Source organism: Pipistrellus kuhlii, unplaced genomic scaffold, assembly GCF_014108245.1.
Source record: "Pipistrellus kuhlii isolate mPipKuh1 unplaced genomic scaffold, mPipKuh1.p scaffold_m20_p_15, whole genome shotgun sequence".
Lineage (NCBI taxonomy): Eukaryota > Metazoa > Chordata > Mammalia > Chiroptera > Vespertilionidae > Pipistrellus > Pipistrellus kuhlii.
Genome location: NW_023425460.1, coordinates 37,548,828 through 37,573,473, shown reverse-complemented (window position 1 = coordinate 37,573,473; position 24,646 = coordinate 37,548,828). Strand labels below are relative to the sequence as shown.

Below are 24,646 nucleotides of genomic sequence, written 5' to 3'. Positions count from 1 at the left end.
AACTCTCCTCCTGGAGAAGGAGCAAGTTCCAAAACAAAAGGGAGATGGAGCCATCTGCTCTTGAATCAGGAGGTATGAAATCCAAGTTAATGTCCCACTTTCACCTACCAAATTGTCCAGAGTCCTCATCAGTCCTTCAAACTCAATCTCGCCAACCTTCCATTTTTGATGGGAACCCATGTTGACTCCCCCTCCTCCAGAACCGGCGATGGTGTGAGTGAAAGCTTTATACTTCTGAAGATCCAGTACAACCAGATTGTCTACTCCACCTGCCCCTGCTAATGCTCGAACCTGCAACCAATGCAAAGCACACACAGGCAAAGATGTGAACACTATAAAGATATTTTACTTTTAAATAGGCACACTTTCAATCTAGCAAATATCTAATACTTATCATAAATAAAAAAATAACATAAAAAATAAGGCAACACATTTATGAAAGTAGACAGCTGAAATATCTCTTCCTGAAAAAGATACCTGACAGGACTCTGATTAAAAAAAAATACTAAATTTAACTCATCTTAAGAAACTGAATTCTCCTGCCAAATTTTAAAGTTCTTTTCTTGCAGTTTTACCATGGCTATCTGGTTAAAACTTTCACTGAAAATTATAATTTTAAAGGAATATAGACACTACACTTTGAATTTAAGGCTACTTAGGCAGAAGGAGTCAGTTCATTATCTTAATTTATTTAAGCTTTGTACAGCTTCATTTGAGAGGCAGAGGAAGTATTAAAGCAAAAAAAAAAAAAAAAAAAGAATTGGTTAAGACAAACTAAATTTGTCTTAGAAAAAGTGCCCCCGCCTCTTTTTTTGTGGCCCTTCCAATAAATTAAGACTATTACTACTTGCTTGAAGAGAACCTGCTTGATTTTCTTGAAGAGAGAAATTAGAGTCATTAAATACATTCAGCTTCTCTGAGAGAGAAAAAAGGTATTTAATAAATATTCAACCTTTTATTACAACAAATGAGGTTGAGGCTATGAACTAGTTGGAGTTCTTAAAACTTCTGTCCCCCTTTTACCATCTTTATAGAAGTGGCCACAACACATCACATCTTTGATGATTGGTAGCTGCCTTTGTGTCTCAATTAGCATTATGACACTAGAGGTTGAGAAAAGTGCAATTATATTATCTTAAAAAATACCATTAAAAGAAAAATAATCTTTGAGGCCCTTAGATTTGTGTGTGTGTCTATATATGAATTTTCATTTTCTTTTCTCCTATTTTTAATTCAAGAGATAACTGAAGTAAAGCATAACTTCTCTTAAAAGACAAAACAAAACGAAATCACCAACCAGAAAGACTTCAGAAATAAATAAACACGAAACCCAAGTCACGACCAAATTAACAAAGCAAAAAAACAATAAAAGGGGCATGTTGAATAATTATTCCTACCTGAATCTCACAGGCTAGCTGCACACTAAAAATATAATGAAAAGCCTCCTCAACTGTTTCTCCAAGTGCTACCACACCGTGATTTCTGAGTACCAGCACCTAAAATAGAATTCCAAAGCAATCACTTCAAATAGCTGGCATAGTGCACACTGTTCTCATCAACAGCAATAGCAACAAAAATAGCTCCTTAGACAGAAACTCTACTACACACCTTACAACTTGGCCCCAGAACTTTCTGCAGCTGAATTCTCTCCTCCTGTTCATCAAGTGACCCTTGATAGTCGTAATAGGCAACATCTCCCAGGATCAGGGACTCTTGAGAAATGGGAAGGATTCCACATTTCATGGAGGATACCTAGATGATTGGGTCCATGCCAAGGTAACATATTCAGTTACTAATTACATTTTCATAGGAACCTGATTCTTTAGCCAGCTCAGGAAACATTGGCCTATTCAGTACGTTCACCATCCAACCCACCTCCTACTTTAGTTTTTTGCTTCTTCCAGAAAAAAAGAAGACTCAGGGGATACTAAATTTAACTCATCTTAAGAAACTGAATTCTTTCATTCTTTCATTTTTTCATTCTTAAATGCCATGTCGACTATTGTGCAAGAAGCGTTACTGCGAAGAACTCAATGACCCAATTATTAAACTAAGTTAAAAAATGTAAATGCTATCTCTCTAGTTGTTTCCTAGAATGGTAGCATTTAGGCCAAAGGGTACGCAGAGGATTATTTCAAATATAATTTTAAATGGTGGAGTTTGGAAGAATTTGATAATAGAGTATCATGTAAGGAAAGCCATGAAAATAATATACTCCTAGCGTCATTGTTGGTTTTGGCCCTTTAGTGACTTACAGCTGCCGTTGCAAGGGTATGGATGTGTATCACACACTTAACATCCGGACGTGTTGAATAGATTGCAGCATGGGGACTGAATCCTGCATAGTCAATTTTCAAGTTAGTACTTCCCTGATCAACCACTTCTCCTATTATATTGACTTTCACCTGGAAAAATCAGAAAGACATTGAATTGGTACACATGTATCAAAGTTTGCCTGTGTTCTACAAGTTAAAGCATGGGCATGGCAAACTTTTTTGTCAAGGGTCAGATAGTAAATATTTTAGACTTTGTGGACCTCTGTTGCAACTACTCAAGTCTGCCGCTGTAGTACAAAAGCAGCGTGAACAACTACAAAAGAATGGGTATGGCTTTCTTCCCATAAAATTTTACAGAAACAGGTAGTCCGCCACAAAACTTAGGATTTAGCAAGAAATACAGTTCCTAAGAAACTGAATAACTTAAACTCTTCAAATCTGGCATTTACTGAACTGGCTGGAAAATTTCCATTTGCTAGTACTGCAGCACCCAGAACCAATGTGGTTCCTGCTGTTCTGGAGGCTGATGACTGTGGCTAGGAGTATAGTCATGGACAACTGAAATGCCAGATCAGACCTGATTTTCATACCAAATAAACTTTGTTTAAATATATCTATGAAATACAGATTGATCATGTGAATACTAGTATATATTGAAAAAAAATTTTTTTTTATTGATTTCACAGAGGAAGGGAGAGGGAGAGAGATATGGAAGCATCAACAATGAGAGAGAATCATCTGCCTCTTGCATGTCTCCCCTACTGGGAATCAAGCCTGTAAACTGGGCATATGCCCTGACCGGAATGGAACCATGACCTCCAGGATCAATGCTCAACTACTGAGCCATACCAGTCAGGCAAGTGTATTTTTTTAAAATATATATTTTATTGATTTTTTACAGAGAGGAAGAGAGAGGGATAGAGAGTTAGAAACATCGATGAGAGAGAATCATCCATCAGCTGCCTCTTGCACACCCCCTACTGGGGATGTGCCCGCAACTAAGGTACATGCCCTTGACCAAAATCAAACCCGGGACCTTTCAGTCCACAGGCCGACGCTCTATCCATTGAGCTAAACCGGTTTCGGCAGGCAAGTGTATTTTTAAAAACAATTCCCAGAGTTCAGAGTGAAAAAACCCCTGAAAAGATTCCCTTCAAAATGTGGACAGGTTAACTGATAAGACCAACTCATTCTTAGTCTCTTCAACTACCCTATTTTATTTTATTTTTTAACCCTAAAGCTTTTCTTACAAGTCAACATAACTTGACAAATTTTTCTCTGTTCTCTCATAAATGTTTTTTTCATCCATACCTTTTATTGTTCCATTCTGCACTAAAAGTTAAAAAACCTGTCAGAAAATGAGAAAGCACAGAAAAAGTAACACAGGAATGAAATTTATACCAAACTGGAGGCTGTGGCTTCAGAAAAAGACAGGCCTCTGGGAATGAGGATAATGTGGTCTTGCTCCTTACTTATTCTTACCTGGGAGGAAGAAAAAAAAAATAGGGAATTACTGTGAGGAGTTCACATTTTGCAATATAAACCTGACTACGAATAAGTGTAAGAGATCCGGGGGAGAAAAAAACAAACAAAGCAGATATTAAAGATGTGCAACACGAAACTTTTCCTGAATGATTTTCTTCCCTCAAACCTCAAGTACTTGCTAAAAAATTCTGACATTAGTTTCTCACTTACTGAACTTAGCTAATTTGGTGGTTCTAACATCAGCTACTTCATATATAACAAATGCCAATATTATTCAATTGAATGTGGTAATAACTATACTCTTTATTTACAACTTGGAAATTAAGGTAAAATGGGCAAAGGAAGGAGAACAGAGTCTCTTCCTAGGAAGGAATTCAGGTGGAGATGGAAAGGGCAACAGAAATGGCCGGGAGAAAGGGAAGTTATAAGAAGATTGCATGTCATATCTGTGCCATTTCCATCACACGATAATTTCATACTTTTTTGCTTCCAATTATTGTCTTGCTACCAAGTATGGCAACATGAAAACAAGATGATCATGAGTGGGAAAAATATATTTAAAAAATAAAGACCAGGGAGGACACTTCCTTAACCACTTCTATTTTCCCTACCCCTAATATCTTTTCAATGTCATTGATGCTCAGGTATAATTAACACGGAGAGAGAAAATTCTGTCAGAAAGATTTCTTCCTGTATAAGTTCTACAACTGGGTTGAATTAAAATACCTCCACAGATAGTAAATGGAAAGTTGGATAATTGCAGCCTCTCCCTTTAAATCAGATTAGACTGTGATCCAGCAAGCTAGGCTTAGAGAATAAAGTCGGAAAACTGGACTTCTGAGTAAAGATGAGAGCAGCACACTTGTCTTCTAGTTAGGATTTTAAACAAAGGAAAAGAAAGCCCCAAAACTCACTGAGATGTATGTGTTTGCCAGGTGTGCCCATCCAAACAAGTCGACAAGTCTGTACAGGCTGGCAAGTTTACAACGAGTAAGTTTCTCTCCCTTCACGTAGGAGGATGTATCTGCCCCAGGAAGATCATTGATAGGTGTGACCATGCCGAGACCTAGAAGAGGAAAGATCATGGAGAGAGATTCAGGTCAAGGAACCCCTTACCTGGGAATTAGTTGCCGGGAAGTAGCCTGAGTCTCAGTGTCCAGCCTTGTACATAATAATCTGAAACTTCTCAGCCCACACAATGTTTCATTAGCTTATCTTCCTTCAGAGAAATACACTGAGAATAAAAACATGCATCAGCTATCTTCTTTGCTGTTTCATCTACGTGTTAGGGAGTGGCTTATTAGGAAGTTTGGCTCACACTACTGGGGAAAATGGTCTTATGACCCCATTGGTGGTGAAAGTGTTATTAGTACTGAGGTTGCTGCTAATTTTATGACGAAAAGATCACAACAGAAAGCTAAGTTTAAGATATCTCCTTTCACTTTTATTCAACCAAAAATATTTAAGATGTAAGTAGTCTGGCTCCTGTCCTCACCAAATAACAAAAACAAGTGTTGATCTCTACTGACTCAGTTGCTACGTTCAACTTTTGCTCAGTCTCCATTCCCTTTGACACCATGTACCACCTCTGACTCTGATGTGGTGCCATCCCTGACAGTCCCTCTGGCACTCGGTGTAACTGCCCGGGTATTACAGTGAGTTCTACACACATCTCACTGAGATGTAAAGTGCTTGAACTTAATGCCATAATTCTTGATATCCTGAATGTTCAGCTCACCAACTTGGTGCTTTCACAAACCTGTTAATAACATAATGTCCTAACCCCTCTTTAACACCAAGTTCTAATTACTCCATCCTTCAAAGCTGGGCAGTTTAGGCCTCTTTTTTCTCTAAAGTTTTCTCAGTCCACTTCAGCCAATAATTGATTCCAACTCTGAACTCATAGGATGGTGACTTGTTAAAGGTCACTGGACAATTGCTTATGAACTGCTTTGTAATTTTCCTCTATAGTTATCTTGCAGTTTTAATCTTCTGTGCATTCATGGTATGTGTCCTCAACTAAATTATACATTTATCTAGGGCAGAGACCACATCTAATGACCATTTTGTAATCCTCACAAAGTCTAGTGAATGCCTGATTGACATGAAAAGTGAGAGATTCTAACACCGTTACTCTAAATATTAGATGTTTAAACTTAAGGACTGAACCAGAGCAGAATATTTTGCTAGGGATATATAGTGTGAAAGTAGAGACAAAATTATCATTTTTTAAAACTTTCCAAACTGACATACTGAGGGAAGGTGAAGTAAAGCCCGAAAAAGAACTGGCCATGATGTAATCTGCAATTTGCTGTAATGCTAGTAATCCCGTCGGGTTTTGGCCTTTCTTCATCTGTTCTTGAATAAGACATTCCAGGTCTTCCCGAAAGGCCTGCAATACACAGAAACAACCACTGAGCACACACATCTCTCTTGGAGAAGAACCACCCAAACACAACTTGCTGATATAATTTATCTTTTTCTCTCCACCTCTCTTTTGAATGGGTTTCATCCAGAGTATTTTAAAACAAGTATAAAATACAAAATAATAAAATTAAAACACTGGAAGAAGCTAGAAACTTGTTTTCAGGGGAGAAAAAAAAAACACATTAGGTATTCTTAATCTCAAAATTAGCTATTATAACATCTATAACAGACAAGTATAGTAAAAGCAACCAGAGCATCAGTATGGACCGATAACTAAGAGACCTGTTCCTTGCTCAGCAGCCTCATTATCTAGGTTAGAAAAGAGTCCCTACTTGAATGGGACATGACTCTTGACTCTAGAGTTCCTAATAGCAAAGGTCTTCGCTGAATCATACTAAATTGTGGCTTTCATTTTAGGATTTCCATGGTAGTGCCTTAGCCATGAACTCTGGAAGCAAATGGTAAGCAGAGCTGAGAACGGATTATTCTCCTTCTGCAACACTGTGCTAAAGAAAGAACACTTTTTTCCAACTTTGGGTACTGCATGTTCCTGTTCTGGAGTTCTGCTGTATCTTTTCTTTTCGGGTTGGGGTGAGGAGGGCGGCAAGGGATGAGTGTGTGGCAGAAAGTGTTTATATAAATAAAAATCCTGAACAATAAGGGAAAAATCTCTATTTTACAATAGTAACCCTCGAGTTGCTAATATAATTGATCATTTGAAACCTCTCCAAATCTTTCACATTACTTGAAATAGCTGATTTTGTTATTTCCATCACACCCAATCAACACTTACTTTATTAAATTCAACATTTGTACTCTTGCTCATGTCTACTTTTTTATTCATTTTAAACATGAAGGCTTTTGCGATATAAATCATCTACACCATGCTCTTCCATTTGAGATTGGTTACATGTATAGCAGAATGTCCTGCCAGAAACTGAATTCAATCACGCCCCCCACCCCACCACACACACACACACACACACACACACACACACACACACTCTTCAACTAAGAGGGAGAAGGCAGACATTTGCTTTGGAATCACTACCTCCAAGAGGGGTAGGCATGAAGAACCTGGAGATCACAGGGGAAATATTTCTTAGTAGGGTTGACCTCTGAGTCACCAATAGTAGCTTTCCCTCACAGGTTGGTAATAAGATCTCCTGGAATTTCTACTTAGATGTAACCTTGCTTAGAGTATGGCTGAATAACTTAGAGGTTTTCAGAAAGAATGACTTTTCTTTCCTCTCTCTTAAAAAAAAAAAAGGCATAAAAGCCCATAGTAGAAGGGAAAATGTGGTTCTGAGACTTTGAATCAATGCTTGTGTTGCTCTTTGAACAACAGCTGAGAAGCATCTGTGGCAATCACTGAAAGAGCCAAGTGCTAATAGCTGTAATCTTGGAAACTCAGTCCTGGGGCACCTTGGGACAGCTTAGCACAGGAAGAGGGACAGAGAGGTTATCCTTTCCTGATGCCCTACGGTGGCCTGCACAGACATTTGGGTCAGTCCTGAACCTGCATCTTCTGTTGAACAGGGTAAGACTATTTTTAACCACCACCACCACCATGTGGCAGGGGGGAGCAGTGGCAATGGTGGACTCCACAGACTTTAGTGTGACTTTTCACATACGCAGACAGATGTGCACACCACATCTTGGATATAGAAGCCACTAATGAACCCTTTTGGACTATATAAGTCATGAAATTCTTGGGATAATTTAGGGGAAAGTAGAAATTCCAAGATGAAGGTGCTGTACTTTACACTAATACAGCAGGTGGATGTTTGAGTGATTGATTTCAAATATATTAGCTGTGACCATATTTGAATTCTGAGTTCATGGAGCAGTGTACACCAGTTAAATATGGCTTTTCTTTTACAAATTCAAAGCTTGTCAGATGAAACTCATTACCACAATTATAAAAATTATGAATATCTAATTCCATTGTCTATATCTAGTTCATTTAAATACATGATTTAAACCAGAGAAACTATCCTATAAAATCTCTTCAACAGAAAACTCCATTCACACATTTCTAAGACCTCATGAACATAAAGTGGTTGTATATAGAACTGTTAACAACGTGATTGCCTTCACACAGATAACTAACATGAATATTTTACCATGCTTAAGGCTGAAAAAAATCTTCCAGATATACTCATTTATCTTTATATAAACTACAGAAAACTTCTGGATACCTGGCAATGGGTCAGTCTGCTCTTCTGAAACTATCTTCTCTTTACAAGACTAGTGCTCTAACCCCTGAGCTATCGGACCCACTATTATCTTCTTTTTAAAACAAAATTCTACTTAAACTTTTCTCAGCTCAAAGCAGCTGTAACCAATGTTCTTTGAGTCAGTAAGGAAAAAAATTTAAGGCTACCTATTATATCACTAGTTATTAATATTATAATAGCTCTGAAAAGTAGACATTTATTTTATTGAATGCTGTTCCAGGAAATATAGAAGGCAGATTCCGTAGATTAAAATGATACAAAAGTAATTAAATGTGCATTATAAAAGACAAGCTAATGAAAAATAAGTATAAAGGAGGTGAGACAAAGCCAGTAATGAGGTTAAGACACAAAGTTCATGCTAAAGACTTTATGCATTCAATATAGATGAGTCGAATTTTATCTAAATTCTCTAGCAGTCAACATGAATCAAAACAATCTTCTCAGTGTGCTGATTTACAATGGTTTTAAAGTTAAAATTAAAGAGATCCACAACTATTTGTGAAACTGAGGTGACATTTCTGCTGGGTGAGATGAGAAAGCTAAGTAAGAAAGTTTGAAAAATTTGTCCAAGGTCACATAGCTGTCAAGTGTCAGAGACAAGCACTCAGGTCAAACAGATTTTTCATTAGTGATAATGCTTTTTCACTACAATATATCCCACAAAATGGTGAATACCATGCTAAAGCTTCGGGATGATCCATAGTGTCATGCAGGGGAATGTATAAGCCCTTCTGTAATCAACTAAGAGAAAAATATGACTTGCCTCTTTAAAGCTAGTGAATAGTGTCTATAAAGAGTAAGAAAATTTCAAAGTAAATAAAATTTCCCAAGCCTTTATATATAGTTAACAATGCTTCAATAGATAAGAATTTTTCTATTCCAAAGGATTTAATTTTTTTGTCATAACATTTATAACTCATTTTAATGTTTCAAATATTTCTGAAATATTATTCAGAAACTGCATAAGTTATAATAGTATAAAATTACTGCTTAAGTTATAATAGTGTAAAAATAGTGTAATAATATAAAATTGTTTCAGCTATTTTTCAAAGCTTATCAATAAAATTATTAAACTTTCATTAAAATTTCAAAAATAAAATATTTACTTATCTTTGTGATAATTAATCATATTCCTACTAAAATTCAATGTTAGCAAAACAATAATCCTTTAGAGTTGAATCAGTTGAATCTCACAACAAAGTCCTGAGATAGACAATGATTTGTTCAAGGTTGCACAGCTAATACATAATGAAACAAAGATTCCAATCTGGGCTCTCGGGTGGACACATGATCTTTCCCTAATTTTATCAGAGATGGGTTGTATCACTGAAACCAAATACAACTAATAAGGCACCAGGCATGTTATGATCAGAAATACTGAGAAAATCTCTTCAGCTAGATTAGAGCATTAGGTTGAAATGACAGCAAAAATTATATAGCAGCAGATTATGATGATCCTGGAGTACTTGCCGTCTTACATCTAGGATGTCTCCCATCAAAGGAGAATGAAAAACTAACTTAGAGCAGGACAGCAAGGTCACATGCTGGGCCTTTGAAGTCAGGTTAAAAGATCAAACAACACATATACAAACCACAGCCTAAAGTGTGGCTTCCATCTCAGATACAGAAGAACAGAGAGGAGGAAGTAGAGGGGGTTATTATGCCTTGACTACATGAATACGTGAACATGAATACTCCAGGTTGCCATCAGGGTGATAGAATCTTTGAAACCTTCAAAACCCAAAATACAATTTAAGGAATTATGATTATAATATTCAAAGTGTTGCCACAAAAGCATAATATGTTTTAAATAAACAATATTATATATAAGTTTACATATACAATTTTCACAAAAATATTTACTTACTATATGTTAAATATTGTTTTATATGTTTTTATGTTACTTGTCACAGCAACTGTATGAGGTTCATTTTACCAACAAGAAAACTGAAGATGAAGTTAAGTGAATTTCTCGATGTCACACAGCTAATAAGTGGTTGTGAACCTGGATCCAGAACAACTATTGTATGTATGTATAAAAAAAAATTGGAAAATGATGAGAAAATGGGCTGACCCCTAACTTAAACCAAAATAGTCTGCTCTTACTCCAGGACCTCTATAATCTGTTAAGTAATTTTTTGTCTGTATCTACCATTACCACCTTGTGCTCTGGTCTAGACTAGGAGGTTTGTTCAAGTATTGTCTCTGATCACAACTTGTACAATAGTTTTCTATCCTTGTTCAGAATATTTCACCAAATGAAAATGCTGGCTTCCACTGTTTCTCTAACTAATGAATTACTACCCTTTACTCAATATTCATCTTAAATGCCACCTTCTTATTGAAGTCTCTCTTTTAATCACCTCATTTAGGAAGGATCTCTTTATTTCTTCTCTTTCTACCCCATTCTGAATTCTTTTAACATTTGCCTATATTACCATATGATTGTGATTTATTCTTCCTATTCTACTATACCACAATATCTGATGGCTGGGACTGTCTTTCACATTCCTAGAGTCTCCCTAAGTGTCTAGTTTAGTGCTCAATTAATAAAATAGTAAGTTAGAGCTTTCTTCTTATTTTCCTAGATAAAAGAGAAAAAAAAGAATGTAATCTCAATCTTAACTGAGTTACTGATAGCAAAGATCCATTTCATAGTTTATTATACTGAATCTGAAGCTCTAGAAAACAGTTTTATCAGTCTATCACTTGAGTGAGAAATTCCTCCTATGTGATTAGGCCCGTACATCATCTAATGGGAGAAAGTTATCTTTTTTTATGTAAGAAGTGAATATTCACTGAATGTTATAAGTTTTTTAAAAGTCATTTAATTCTTCAACTTAAATAAAATCATACTTGAAAACTTGGTTTGTCCACAGAATATTATAATTTGGACAGTTTCCTCATCAAATACATGTCTAAAAAAGTATGATAAAAAAAAATCACTAGGTAAAAAAACAAAATGTTTAAGTTAGAGAGAGGGTGCCTTAAAAGCCTTATCTGAATCTTATACCATTTTATACATATTCTGTCGATGTTGAGGGAGTGATTCTGTAAACTTTGAATTTATAAGGTATGGATAAAAATAACTTATAAAAAACATGAAAGATTCAGAGATTTGAGATTTGTGTAGGGTACAAGTATACTTTTAAGTACATACATATGCTATTAATCAAAAGTAGAATTAACTTGAAATTCAGATCTGAAGGCTTCTGCATCTAAAATCAGAACTTTTAAGGAAGAAGTAAAATATTTTTAAAACACAAAAAAGAGGACCACTTTGATAAAAGAAACTGACCTGATACAATTATCTCAGTTAAGGCTAAAAAGAAATCACATTGGCTAATTTTTAAGTAATATCTAACTCATGAAAATCAGGTAGCAATACTGATAAGTATCAGAGGTGGATTTATATATATCCACATGTGGATGTTCTATATCGTAAGAGTTATTAGAGAGAAAACTTGGAGCAAAAAGAAAAAAAAAGATTACAGACTTGCTGCTCCCAAGGCACCCTACAATTATATTATTAGATCTCTCCTAAAGAGGGATTAGGAGCATATAACAAACTTACTTAGAAATTCTCCATTAAGAAATGTATTCATTTGGAAATAGATTACCACTGGTCCTGTTGAAAGGAGAAAAAACAAATAAACCAAATTTTCTTCTGGATGGTCTTTCTCCTGTATATAAGTCTTAGTTATTATGAACCTAAAAGTTAGAACAATATCTTTTCTTGAAACTGGTATATAATTAAAATACAAACAGTTAATACAGAATGTTTGCATCTTAAACTTCTAAAGTGTCCAGATAAATCATAGTGAGTTTGACCAACTATTCTAATTAAGACACAGTTAAAATTTAGGCCTTAATGACAGTGATATTCTAAAAGGTATATGACTTGGAAGTTTCTCCATTCTTCAGAATAAGCGTATAGTATCACACATCACCCTGTCATGTGCCTGAATGCTCACCATCTACATTCCTGTTGTGCTATCTTTCAGAATAACATTACACACTTCTGTCAACTAGTCTAAATTGCTTCCTATAAGTGGTAAGGCTTAAGAACAGTTTCTTTTTCTGAAACCCACCAACTATTTTCCACCGTAAAGTCCTATAGGAGCTTGTTGGACAACATTCAAGTGTTTAATGAGTCAAAGCCTACTCAGCTATTCATGTATCCTTCATCCATGTATTCAGAATTCACCAAATGCCTACTATGCACATGCGCTATTAGTTTTTCAACTTACATACTTCAACTTTGATAGGGCATTATTTAATTCCAGAGGTTTGCCATGAATGCTTCATTCTGAGACAGGAAGGGAAATGACAATCTAGGGTCTCCATAGACATGTAAATGAGGAGTATATTTGTCAAAGAAAACTTGTGGCTTCTCTCTACTGCATTAACAAAATGTCTAGAAGCCAGTTTCCTCACCAGCATTTAATTTCTAAGACCAAATATTTTCTTAAATTAAAAACAATTATGACAAAAGGCCATGAAATTAAGTAATACTTGGAGTCTGGATGAGACAAATTCTAAGCTAGTCTCTTATTTTCTCAGCTCAAGACAATAATTGTGCTGTTGTTCAAATTTACAGGCACCAAAATGTCTTCTAACTAGAAACTCTTCTTGAGTGGGGTTGGATTAACTTGAGCAACAGAATTTGAAGATGAATGAAAAAATAATATATAGGTGAAATTATTTCATTGTTATTGAATGCTTTGATACAGCTTAGTGGTTAAGGGTGTGAACTTTAAAGTTTAAATTTAGACCCCACCATTTAACTAAATTTATAAAAACTTCAGTTATCTAATGTCTTTAAGTTTCAGTTTATTCATCTGTAAACTATGGATATTAATACATCTTTGATGGAGTTTTTGAGGATTAAATAACATTCAATACACAATAGGTGCCTTTGCACACAGTAAATCCCTAATTAAAAAAAAAAAATGTTATACTTTGCTTTTATTGATTTCTCTCCTGATTTGCTTTCTTCCCAAATGAATTCACCATTTTAAACTTATCAATTTGTTTCTTACAAACACAAATTAGAAATACCTTTGATTTTTATCTTATTGGCTCTGAGTTTTGTCTAATAATGAACACCAATATTCACAGGATGCCCACAGGTTTGAAGAGACTTACATTAGCAGAAACAACTCAAGCATGGGCTTAGAGGAGCAAAGACAGCACAAAAAGATAAGAGGCAGGTTGAGAAAAATACAGTTGCCAACACAGGCTACCTTTTTTGTATTTATTTTTTAATATATTTTATTGATTTTATACAGAGAGGAAGGGAGAGAGATAGAGAGTTAGAAACATCGATGAGAGAGTTATCAATCAGCTGCCTCTTGCACACCCCCTACTGGGGATGTGCCCGCAACCAAGGTACATGCCCTTGACCAGAATCGAACCCGGGACCCTTCAGTCCCCAAGCCGACGCTCTATCCATTGAGCCAAACAGGTCCCGGAACAGGCTACCTTTTAAGGAAAAGAAATAATGATTCAGAGGATAGACCCAAAACCCAGAGGGCTGAGCCAAGAGCTAAGGAGACTCACCCTGGTAAGTAGAAGCACTGAGTCCTCAACAGGGGAACTTCCAAGCATTTGCCCAAATGGATTTCAGAATTGCTATGGGCAAGTTATTCCTTTATAACCCAAATTTTCCCTCTTTTGAACAGGAATGTTATAGCATTATCTTTGCCTGCCCCACCACTTATTTCTTTAGTTCTTAGGTGAATAAACTTACCTCTTTAGTTTTTTAGGTCAATAGATTGAGAAGAGGAGCTGAACTTAAGGAGTTATACCCCAGGACCAGATTTATACACTTGGACTAGATTTTGATGAGATTCTGGATTCAGGCATGAGACTTTTGCAGGGGTGTTAGGAGAAGGTGGGTATATTTTGCAGGTGGGAGGAAGGTAAATAAACTATGACAGACTGTTGTGTTTTAAAATAAATTGTGAACAGAAAGTGAACAATCCTCCCCTCATAAGGTGGAGCTTAATTCCTGTCCTCTTGAGTATGAGCTGAACTTAGTGACTCACTTCTAACTAATATTCATGGTAAGAATGGAAGTGTTTCAGTCATAAAAGGTGCTGCAGGCTCTTCTTTGCCTCTCTAAGATACTTTGGAAGAGAACGCTCTTAATAGCTTCAGGTAAAGGTCCATGTGAAAGGAACTCTGGCCTTTTGTGAATGACCCTCAGGGCCAGTTGAGCCTTTAGATGACAGCAGCCGGGCTGATGTCTTGACTGTAGCTTCATAACAGACATTGAGTCAGATCACTTATCTAAGCTACTCTAAATTCCTGATTCACGGAAATAATTAGTTATTTAGCAACTAGAAGCCCGGTGCACAAAATTCGTGCACAGGGGAGGGGTGTTCCTCAGCCCAGCCTGCACCCTCTCCAATTTGGGACCCATTGAGGGGTGTCCAACTGCCTGACCAGGCTTAAACGGGCAGTCGGACATCCCTCTCACAATCCAGGACTTCTGGCTCCCAACTGCTTGCCTGCCTGCCTTCCTAATTGCCCTTAACTGTTTCTTCCTACCAGTCTGATCACCCCCTAACCACTCCCATGCCAGCCTGACTGATGTCAACTGCTCCCCTGCCAGCTTGTTTGCCACCAACTTCCCTCCTCTGCCAGTCTAGTAACCCCTAACCGCCCTCCCCTGCAGGGTCGATTGCCCCCAACTGCCCTCCCTTGCAGGCCTTGTCCCTCCCAACTGCCCTCCCCTACTGGCCATCTTGTGGTGGCCATCTTGTGTCCACACAAGAGCAGGATCTTTGACCACAAGGGGGCAGCCATCTTGTGTGTTGGAGTGATGGTCAATCTATATATATTATTCTTTTATTAGGTAGGATAGAGGCCTGGTGCATGGGTAGGGCCAGCTGGTTTGCCCTGAAGGGTGTTCTGGATCAGAGTGGGGGTTTCCATGGGATGTGGGGCGGCCTGGGCGAGGATCCTGTGGTGGTTTGCAGGCTGGCCATGCCCCCTGGCGACCTAAGCGGAGGCCCTGGTATCTGGGGTTTATTTATCTTCTACAAATGAAACTTTGTAGCCTGGAGCAGAGCCAGGCCTCCTGCTTGCTCTGTGGCTGCCACCATTTCTGTTATTATTTACCTTCTATAATGAAAACTCTGTATCCTTGAGTGGAAGCCTGGGCCTGCCAGGGTGTGTGGAAAGCTTGGCTTCCTCCATTGCCAGGGAAACCCAACCCTCCCTCCTGCTCTCTGTGGCCACAGCCATCTTGGTTGGGGTTAATTTGCATACTCGCTCTGATGGGCTGGTGGGCATGGCTTGTGGGCATGGCTTGTGGGTGTAGCAGAGTGGTGGTTAATTTGCATATTACTCTTTTATTAGAATAGGTAACTATTATAGGCCACTATGTATAATTTCTTTTTTTTTATGATTTTAATTAATTAATTAATTAATTAATTTATTTATTTATTTTTACATATTTTATTGATTTTTTCCCCTCCCTCCCTCCCACACATCCCCTCCTATAATTTCTTTTGGTGAAAAGTTTGTTGTTACACATGGCAGGAAAAAAAAATTTACACTTTCACAAACAAGATTTTAAATTCACTAGCAAAAATCTAGGGGGAAAATGATCAATCTACAATTCTTTTAAACCTTTGTTACTCTCTGGGATAAAGATTATCACTCTTGCTATATGAATATAGAAGTAACAACATATATATCATCCCTTTCTCATGAGTTTATTAAGTTCCCCAATGCACAAGTAAAATTGATACTTTTAAGCCAAATCATAAATCAAAATACATAAATATTAAAATTTAGATAATCTACTCAAAGATATGCTGTCTCTGGTTTAATGAGGAAATTTCCATGTGAAGTGTAGTGGAGTATTTCTTCCTTTTAAACTTTACAGTTAGAATTGAATGGTCCTTTTTAGTGAATTTCCCAAAGAAATTTCAGTATTTAACAATCCTGAACAAAATCTGAACTTTACCTCATTCTTTCAGTTACTTTTTACTATATATTACATAATAACTGAGCTAATATGTTGAGCTTAAAAGTGGAGTTTCTTTAGAAAATATATCTATGTTGATACAAATAATTATGTCCTTCAAATATTTCTAAACACAGAAATTCAGGTTTCATAAAAGAAGGTACTTAACATTTACTCCTTCATGATGAAATCAGGTTAATCTCCTTTCCATTGGGAAAGAGTTTTTTTAAGGGTTTATTTAAAGGATAGCTTTCAGATCAACTGAAGGACTTGTATGCATGCATATAAGCAAACCATTGGACGAAAAACTCTGGGGAGGGAAGGCATGTATGGGGGGTGGTGGTGAATGGTAAGATATGCACACATATAATACCTTAATAAAAAAGTGGGGGGGGGAAATACAAAATTGATAGTGAAAAAAATAAAAATAAAAGAAAACACAAGTAAAAAACAAAACAACAACAACAACAAAAAAGAATAAAGGATAGCTTTCAATTTAAGCTATACTTGTCCTAGCCGGTTTGGTTCAGTGGACAGAGCCTCAGCTAGGACTGAAGGGTTGAGGGTTTGATTCTGGCTCTGGTGGGGATATGTGTGGGAGGCAACTCATCTATCAATGTGTCTCTCTCACATCCATGTTTCTCTCTTTATGTCTCTCCCCCTCCCTTCCACTCTCTCTAAAAAAATTCAATGGAAAAATATCCTCAGGTGAAGATTAACACACACACAAACTAATAAAAATAAATTTAAGCTATGTTTAAATTTCTCAAAGCTTGCATTGCTTTTATAACTTGTATTTGCTTTTTATCTAGGCCACTGGTATAGAAGAATTACTCAGAGTGGAATTCCCCTTTGGCTTTGGACTTAACCTCTATGATTAAATTCACAAGGGCACAACAAAAATGATTTACCAGGGCCACCCCAGGCGGTTCTGTCTCAGTGCTTATTTTAGTACCTAAGTTGGAAACCTAATATAATCCTAACCTGGGCATCATGTGTCTATGTGTGCTGAACTCTGTCTGCCTTAAGGGGACCATGACCTTCATTTCACATAAGGTATGAATTAATTTTGCATCTTAAATTAAGCTGTTCTCTCATTATCTATTACTTATACATGACCTTTGAAATTCCACTAAGGGTAAGAAAACTTGAATATAATTTGTAAGGTCTGGATACTACTGTGCAGACAGAATTTTCAACTTGAGTTTAGATTGTAGTCCACTTTTAATCTAATTAGTTTGGTGTGTATGCATGCATGTGTGTTTGCATTAGGTATATGTAACACAAGGCTGCCCAATCTCAGATCTCAAAAACCTTAAGTCTTCCTATGCTGCTCTGATTGTCGAGGTACCCAAAGGAAGAAGAAAATATGTGCAAGAGATGTACCTCATTCCTTTCTTGGTTTCCAACACTTCAGTAATGCCTTTCATTTCTTCAGATATATTCAGTCTGAATTGGGTAACCTTGAGCTCAGATGCATCTTTCAATGAAGCATTACATTCAAAAATCACCCAAAGAAAATTAACACCATGAAGACAATACTGTTTTGTTATTAAAGCCTTGCAAATTAAATATCTAAATTAGGTGTGTATTTTGCATCTGCAAGATGGGGGCACCTAATCACTCTACCTCCATCCCTCTTCTAAACTGAGAGTTAAGATACCTCCGATTTCACTATATCAAGGTTTCCAAAGAAGAAGAAAAAGTATAGCCTTATTATTTCAACTCACAGGACTTTGCAAGATCTGAGTAACTCGTTTTCTTTGTTCCATCATATTGAAGTCTTGTCGTAGATCAGGAGACATATTCCTCTCTCTGATGTATTCTGGGTCATTTTCATTGATGCGGTCAAAATACCTCTCTTTGTGAGGCATGCTGGGAGGGGGAGGAGTAGTGATCACGCCTTGGCTGGCATCTGAACTCATGCTTCAAGCCTGCTGATTCCCCTTATCTGTATTAATAAACACAAAGAAGGACATTAATGGTAAGGTAAATTCATTATAAAATTAAAATTTTACATGGGTCAAGCAGAAAATCTCCCCCTCTCCCCCTCCCTCAATCCCTACAGTAAGTAGTAGCTTTCTTTAAAAAGTAACTTCTCAACAAAATATCAGATCAATTTTTTAATTAAGGTAAAAAATGTCTTAAATTGTAACACTAAATTGGAAATTGATATTTTCAGTGCTAATGGAAGCTTGTGGTTCAATTATAATGTCACCAACTGCTGTTCAATTTTTAAAGGAAGTTATGATCAAAATATACATGCCACATCTAAAATGGCAAATTTTCACAATTAGTGAGTACTGTCTGTAGAGCTCTTTTCTCTCAGTTATGGGGTTTTGTTAGACCAAACTTTGGCCAGATTTAAAATCCACTACATTTTGTAGTGAATATAATTTATTGACATGAGAGAAACATGCTTTAAGATTTTTAACTGAGCCAAAACCAGTTTGGCTAAATGGATAGAGCATCGGCCTACAGACTGAAAGGTCCCGGGTTCAATTCTGGTCAAGGGCATGTACGTTGGTTGCGGGCACATCCCCAGTAGGGAGCGTGCAAGAGGCAGCTGATCGATGATTCTCTCTCATCGATGTTTCTAACTCTCTATCCCTCTTTCTTCCTCTCTGTAAAAAATCAATAAAATATATTTGGGAAAAAAAAAGATTTTTAAATGATTCAACAAGTTCCTAGGGAAAATGTAGGAATCACTAAGATTGCTAGACTACATAACGCCAGCAAGATAGTACTTCAAAAATCCAACTAAAGAAATAATAAAAAGCTATTCAAAAACCACATGAACAGCTGATTCACTTAATTATCATGATTATCGCTGATACTAAGGATTAGTTTTCAAGCTTTGAAAACATTTAGGACCCACAAGATTATCTGAACATAAACAAAATTCAGAAAAATATGGGAGAAGCTTGCAGCATTATTTTCAGTAGCCAAGATAACAAATTAAGGGCTGATGAATGAGCAGGCTTTTAAAAATGAAATATATATACAACAAAATACTATTCAGCCATAAAGAGAAGGAAATCCTGCCACTTTCAAAAACATGGGTTGACCTTGCGGGCATTATGCTAAGTGACGTAAGTTAGACAGAAAAAATGTGTACATGAAATGTTCATAGCTGCACTATTCACAATAGCCAAAAGGTGGAACCAACTCAAATTCCATCAACTGATGAATGGATAAACAACAAATGTAGTATTATCCACATAATGGAATATTATTCAGGGGAAGGCGGGATGAGGAGAGACTGCTTAATGGGTACTAGGATTTCTGTTTGGGGTGATGCAAAAGTTCTGATTCTAGAGAATGTGATGGCTGCACAACATTGTGAATATACTTAATGCCACTAAACTGCACACTTTAAAATAATTAAAATAGTAAATTTTATATTCTGTGTATTTTACCACAATTAAAAAAATGAACTCAAAATGAATCACAAACTGAAGTATAAAACTATAAAATTTTTAGAAGAGAAAATTTCCAGATCTAGAGCCAGGCAGAGTTATTAGACTTTACACAAAACCATGACCTATAAAGGAAAACTGATATATTGGACTTCACCAAAATTTAAAATATTTGTCTGCAAAAATCTGTTAAGATTAAAAAAACAAGCTACAGACCATGAGAAAAAAATTTGTGAACCATAGATCCTACAAAGGACTAGTATGTATGATATATAAAAAACTCTCAAAACTTAACAGTTAAAAACATAAAACAATTCAATTAGAATATGGGAGTCTTACATCTTTACTATACTGCCTTACAAGAAGAATGCTTCAAGCGAAGTAAATGGTAGATTCTATTTCCTCTTAACCCTGAATGACAAACCCTAACATAAATATTTCTGTTTCCAGGTGATATGTCAAACAACTCAGTTCCCAGGCTCCTTCTCTTTAAAATGAATTAATCCTATTTTTAGTACCACACTACTACTACTATACACAATCAGGCTTCCTAGACTTCAGAGCAATATAAATCAGTGCAAACCAGTATGAACTCTATTACCAAAAAAATCAGTCTTTAACAGTGTTCTTTGAATTGAAAATGCTGTGGAAAATAGATTTTTAAAAAGTGATGTTATAAAACTTGTCAGCACTATGGGTTTTCCTCTGGCCATACAGATTAAATACAAGATATCAAGCATAAACAAAATTCTAGTTTTAAAAATCTTATCCAAATATTTATGCAGTCACTATTCAGCATGTATGTTTAAAGAACATTATGTTCAAGACACAAATAGATGAAACACTCTAGAACGGTAAGCTTTTTAAAAATGGCAATCAGCAATAGAAATATACTTTATGTTATAATCACATAAAATACATGAGATATATAACAAATAAGTTCATGACATACTTTCCCTTACTATGTAGTATATTCTAATACTTTCAGTTTTTTAAAAATGTGGGTCACACTGATTCATAATCTGCTAATGAGTTGTGACCCACAGTTTGAAAAACACTATCCTAGAAATTTGAGTGATGGTCAGATGGGAAAAAGAAAAAGAGGAAAGGGAGGGAAGAAGGGTGAGAGAGAGAGAGGAGAAAGGAATAAGGAAAGAGAGAGTTGATGAACAAGGGGAAAGTGAATATGTGCTAAAGAGTTAGAAGAAAATAAGAAATGATTCGTTGATTTATAGATATTAAATGTTTGTGACAGTTTGTAGAAATAAGGTCTTAGTGATTTGTGGGATAATTAAAGTCTCCATTTGGTCCTGCAGGAAGTACCATCTGTAAAACTCAATGTCAGATTTTTCCCCCTGACTCTAATCTACTTCTAGTTCAATTGTCCAGATCTCTTTGCTCATGTTTGTAGTCTTCATAATGGTAGAATGCTCCATAAGTAGCAGCTGAATTGAATTATTTTACTATATTACAGCTCCTTCTATATAAATCTGGTTTGTATTATTTCTAGGCTGGGAATGATAAACACAATCTTATGAAAAGTTATTACTATGAAACGTCTTTCCAAACTTAAAATTCTTGGCAGTTTTAACAGCTTTCTCTAGAATATAAGCAACAAGATGGCTCTACTTTCAAGTACCAGGCCTAATGTTCTATATTTAAAACAATAATCAGATATGAAAAGATGTCAAAAGGACATTTGATAACAACAACAGCTTTTCATTGAGTTAGAATTTTTCTTAATGAAAGTTACTATAACTTTTTGAAGGTATTTTGAAGTTTAGAAAACAAATTGGACTCGGCACCAACTATGACAAGTCACATCCTCATATTGGTCAATGAAATTTAATTCATTTTAAATTCAAAAAGACATGAAATAGTTCCAACTGCTAGCCAAATTTTTATATATAGCTGACATAGATTTGAAAAAGTAGATAAAAACCAAGGAAAATGTAAAACAAACAAATTGGTATTGAGTATAACTGATCAATACAAATGACACTTTCTAAGTGCCCAATGGAAGAAGATTTAATTATCCCACAAAGCACTTATTGCTATAATGCTATTGATTCTATGACAGCTGTCTAGGAATATTTCAGACTAGATTTAAGAATCACATTGTACAGATGAGATGAAACTATATTCAGAGATGTTGAGAGCTTTTTCTAAAGCTATACTGCTCAAGCACCAATGATTACTATGTCTTAATTAGAGGTTATCAAAATGACATTAATTATGCCCTGGGCAATAATAAAACAATATTCAAGTTAACATTTTTACCACTGAAGTTAATTTGGCATTATTTTGAAAGAGTTGATGGCCTTTAACTATTTATAATGAAGCAAATCAACCCTCAGAAGATCATGTTGGCAGCATCCCATCTTCGTAATAAAAAGTTGAGGTTTCATAATTTGCCTCAGATAACCAGATGCTCTTCAAATGAGGAATTATTCATGGTTACAGATATTAATAAGTGTGGAAGAGTTGACAAAAAAAGATGGAATAGCTCCAAGGACTGTCATTTCCCAAAGTATACATAGCTATTACAACTTTGATTACAGCCTTTCTTTATTGTGGTGCCTGGAAATATAGGATCACAATATTCAGCACCCAAATAGATATAGTAAATGTTCTCAAAGTAGTAAAATTAAAAAACCTTGTAGGGCTATAAAACTGGCATAAAAGCAGAAACTTAACTCTGGACTACTGCCAAAATATTAAGATGGATCCAAATCATTTTTAAATTTCTGAATCCTTTTTGTTGTTGTTTTGAAATGACCTCTGTTAAGTATATCTTTATTTTTAAAAAAATACATTTTATTGATTTTTTTCAGAGAGAAAGAGAGAGGGATAGAGAGTTAGAAACATCGATGAGAGTCATCGCTCAGCTGCCTCTTGCACATCCCCTACTGAGGACATGCCCAAAACCAAGGTACATGCCCTTGACCGGAATTGAACCTGGGACCTTTCAGTCTGCAGGCAGACGCTCTATCCACTGAGCCAAACCGGTTTCGGCTGTTAAGTATATCTTTAAAATAAAAATATAAATTCTAATCTTCAACTTAAAAGTCTAGGGAACAATTAATCTACAGATGATTAGTAAAAGATACTATTAATCTGAGTCTTAGTTAAAAATTCAATTTAAAGAAAAAATACAACAAAATAAGCTACTAGTAGCAGTAGCAACAACCCATTACATTACTAAGTGTCCTGTACTTAATGGGAGTTGACAGCTAGATCAGCATTCGTTAAAAAAAAACACACACAGAGAAAATAAAAAATTGGAGGACACACTATGAGAGTATTTTGTTTTTTGACATTTATTTACAAGATAAATAAAAATAACACTGTTAACTGATAAACTATTTTAACAAACATGAAAAAATACATCCTATACTTATACAATTGGGACATATAGTAGTTACATTTTGAACTATGTATATTATGATTGCATGTAAGTGCAGAGCAAAAATTTCAAGCAGGTGCTTGCTAGGACAACATTCAACAGGCTGTTTCAAAGACCAGAGGCATTCACTGCTGTATTAAGCAGAGGATGAATCTAACTCCTACTAAAGTGCCAATAATTGATGAAGACTAGTTCATTGATCAACATTACTTGTGAGCTGGATTTCTGTATTTGAAGAGTAGGGGTTGGGGAGGAGAGAGGCAGTTACTTATTTAGACATTGCTAAGAGTGGAAGTAACATCCACTGGTAACTTGAAAAAAAAAATCCTTCATTATAAATTTACCAGATAATGGCCATCCAAAGGGCAGAGTTACAAATCTGAAAACATGTATAAAGAGTTCAGAAGAAATGCACTTTCTAAAGTCCAAGCTCAATCATTACCCAGTCTTAGCTCAAATTGTTCCCAACATGAATCATTTGGAAAAGCAAACAAGAAACAGATTTTCCAATAAACTAACATATAGTCTTATAAAATGATGAGTAAAACAATCAACCATAGAGAGGTAATCCTTCACATATTTTGAGAATCCAAAAACATATGCCTTGGTTCCTTTACCATCCTTTCTTCAAAATATGATGAATGCCTCGTATAAATATATTCCCTCAGTTATCATTTGTCCACAACCTGGAGCTTTTGGAAATGATTGGGGGGAAAACAAAAGAAGGGCCCCTTAACCCCACCTGCCCTTAAGAGAAAGTTAACAAAGACAAGTGGATTGATTACTCCAATGTGTCTCTCAGACACTTTGTTTCTGTTAAGTCCCCTGGTATCAGTGAAATTTTAAAAACTGAGATCCAGGAAACTGTCCAGAATTTGACAGCTCATGATAAATGAGAGGTTTCAAAAAATGGAATCACTGGAGATTATGATTTTTAAAGAAAGATTCATTGCACTTAATTTCTGGAGATACCTTAAGTCTTTGGCTCTTTACTATTTGGTATGTAAGTAAGTCCTGGGCACAAAGTTTTTTTAAAAAGAAACATCAACCCTCACATTCCTTCAGTACTAAAGTCTACTTAATTATTTATCCAGAACTGAGCTTAAAAATTTAGTCTTTGCTTTTGACATTTTCTTGAGAGTAATGTTTGAGGTCAAATTCCCTCTTACCTATTACTGCATATCTACTCTAGAAAGCTGGGAAACTTTCCAAAGTGAATATCAGAATACAAGTAATATAGAAAACTTAACTCCTTGAAATTCCAATCTTACATCTACCTATTTCACCAAGGCATTCACTGCTGTATTGCTGACAAGTACCAGAGGCTAAGAAAGAGGCATAAAACAATTTTCTTCAGAGCCTCCAGAAGAAACCAAGAAATTCTGGTTCCTAAGTCTGAAGAAATGCAAGCA

At 35.9% G+C, this 24,646-nt stretch overlaps 1 protein-coding gene across 8 annotated transcripts in view; it reads right to left on the bottom strand.

Annotated features, from left to right (window-relative positions):
- Positions 1-24,646, bottom strand: part of ADD3 (adducin 3) — a 96,491-nt gene that overhangs the window by 11,418 nt on the left and 60,427 nt on the right. For 7 of the 8 annotated variants that reach the window (XR_004988149.2, XM_036438966.2, XM_036438968.2 and 4 more), the window contains exons 2-9: positions 18,140-18,360; positions 6,015-6,153; positions 4,676-4,827; positions 3,678-3,758; positions 2,256-2,405; positions 1,609-1,752; positions 1,398-1,496; positions 109-291 (exon numbers count right to left, since the gene is read on the bottom strand). Coding sequence is in view for 7 of the 8 variants with exons in the window: in XM_036438966.2 (XP_036294859.1) it covers positions 109-291; positions 1,398-1,496; positions 1,609-1,752; positions 2,256-2,405; positions 3,678-3,758; positions 4,676-4,827; positions 6,015-6,153; positions 18,140-18,334 (1,143 nt within the window). In the remaining variant the exon portion in view is untranslated. Of the gene's footprint in view, positions 1-108; positions 292-1,397; positions 1,497-1,608; positions 1,753-2,255; positions 2,406-3,677; positions 3,759-4,675; positions 4,828-6,014; positions 6,154-12,002; positions 12,057-18,139; positions 18,361-24,646 lie in introns of those variants that run through there. The other variant, XM_036438969.2, reaches the window with a different exon arrangement.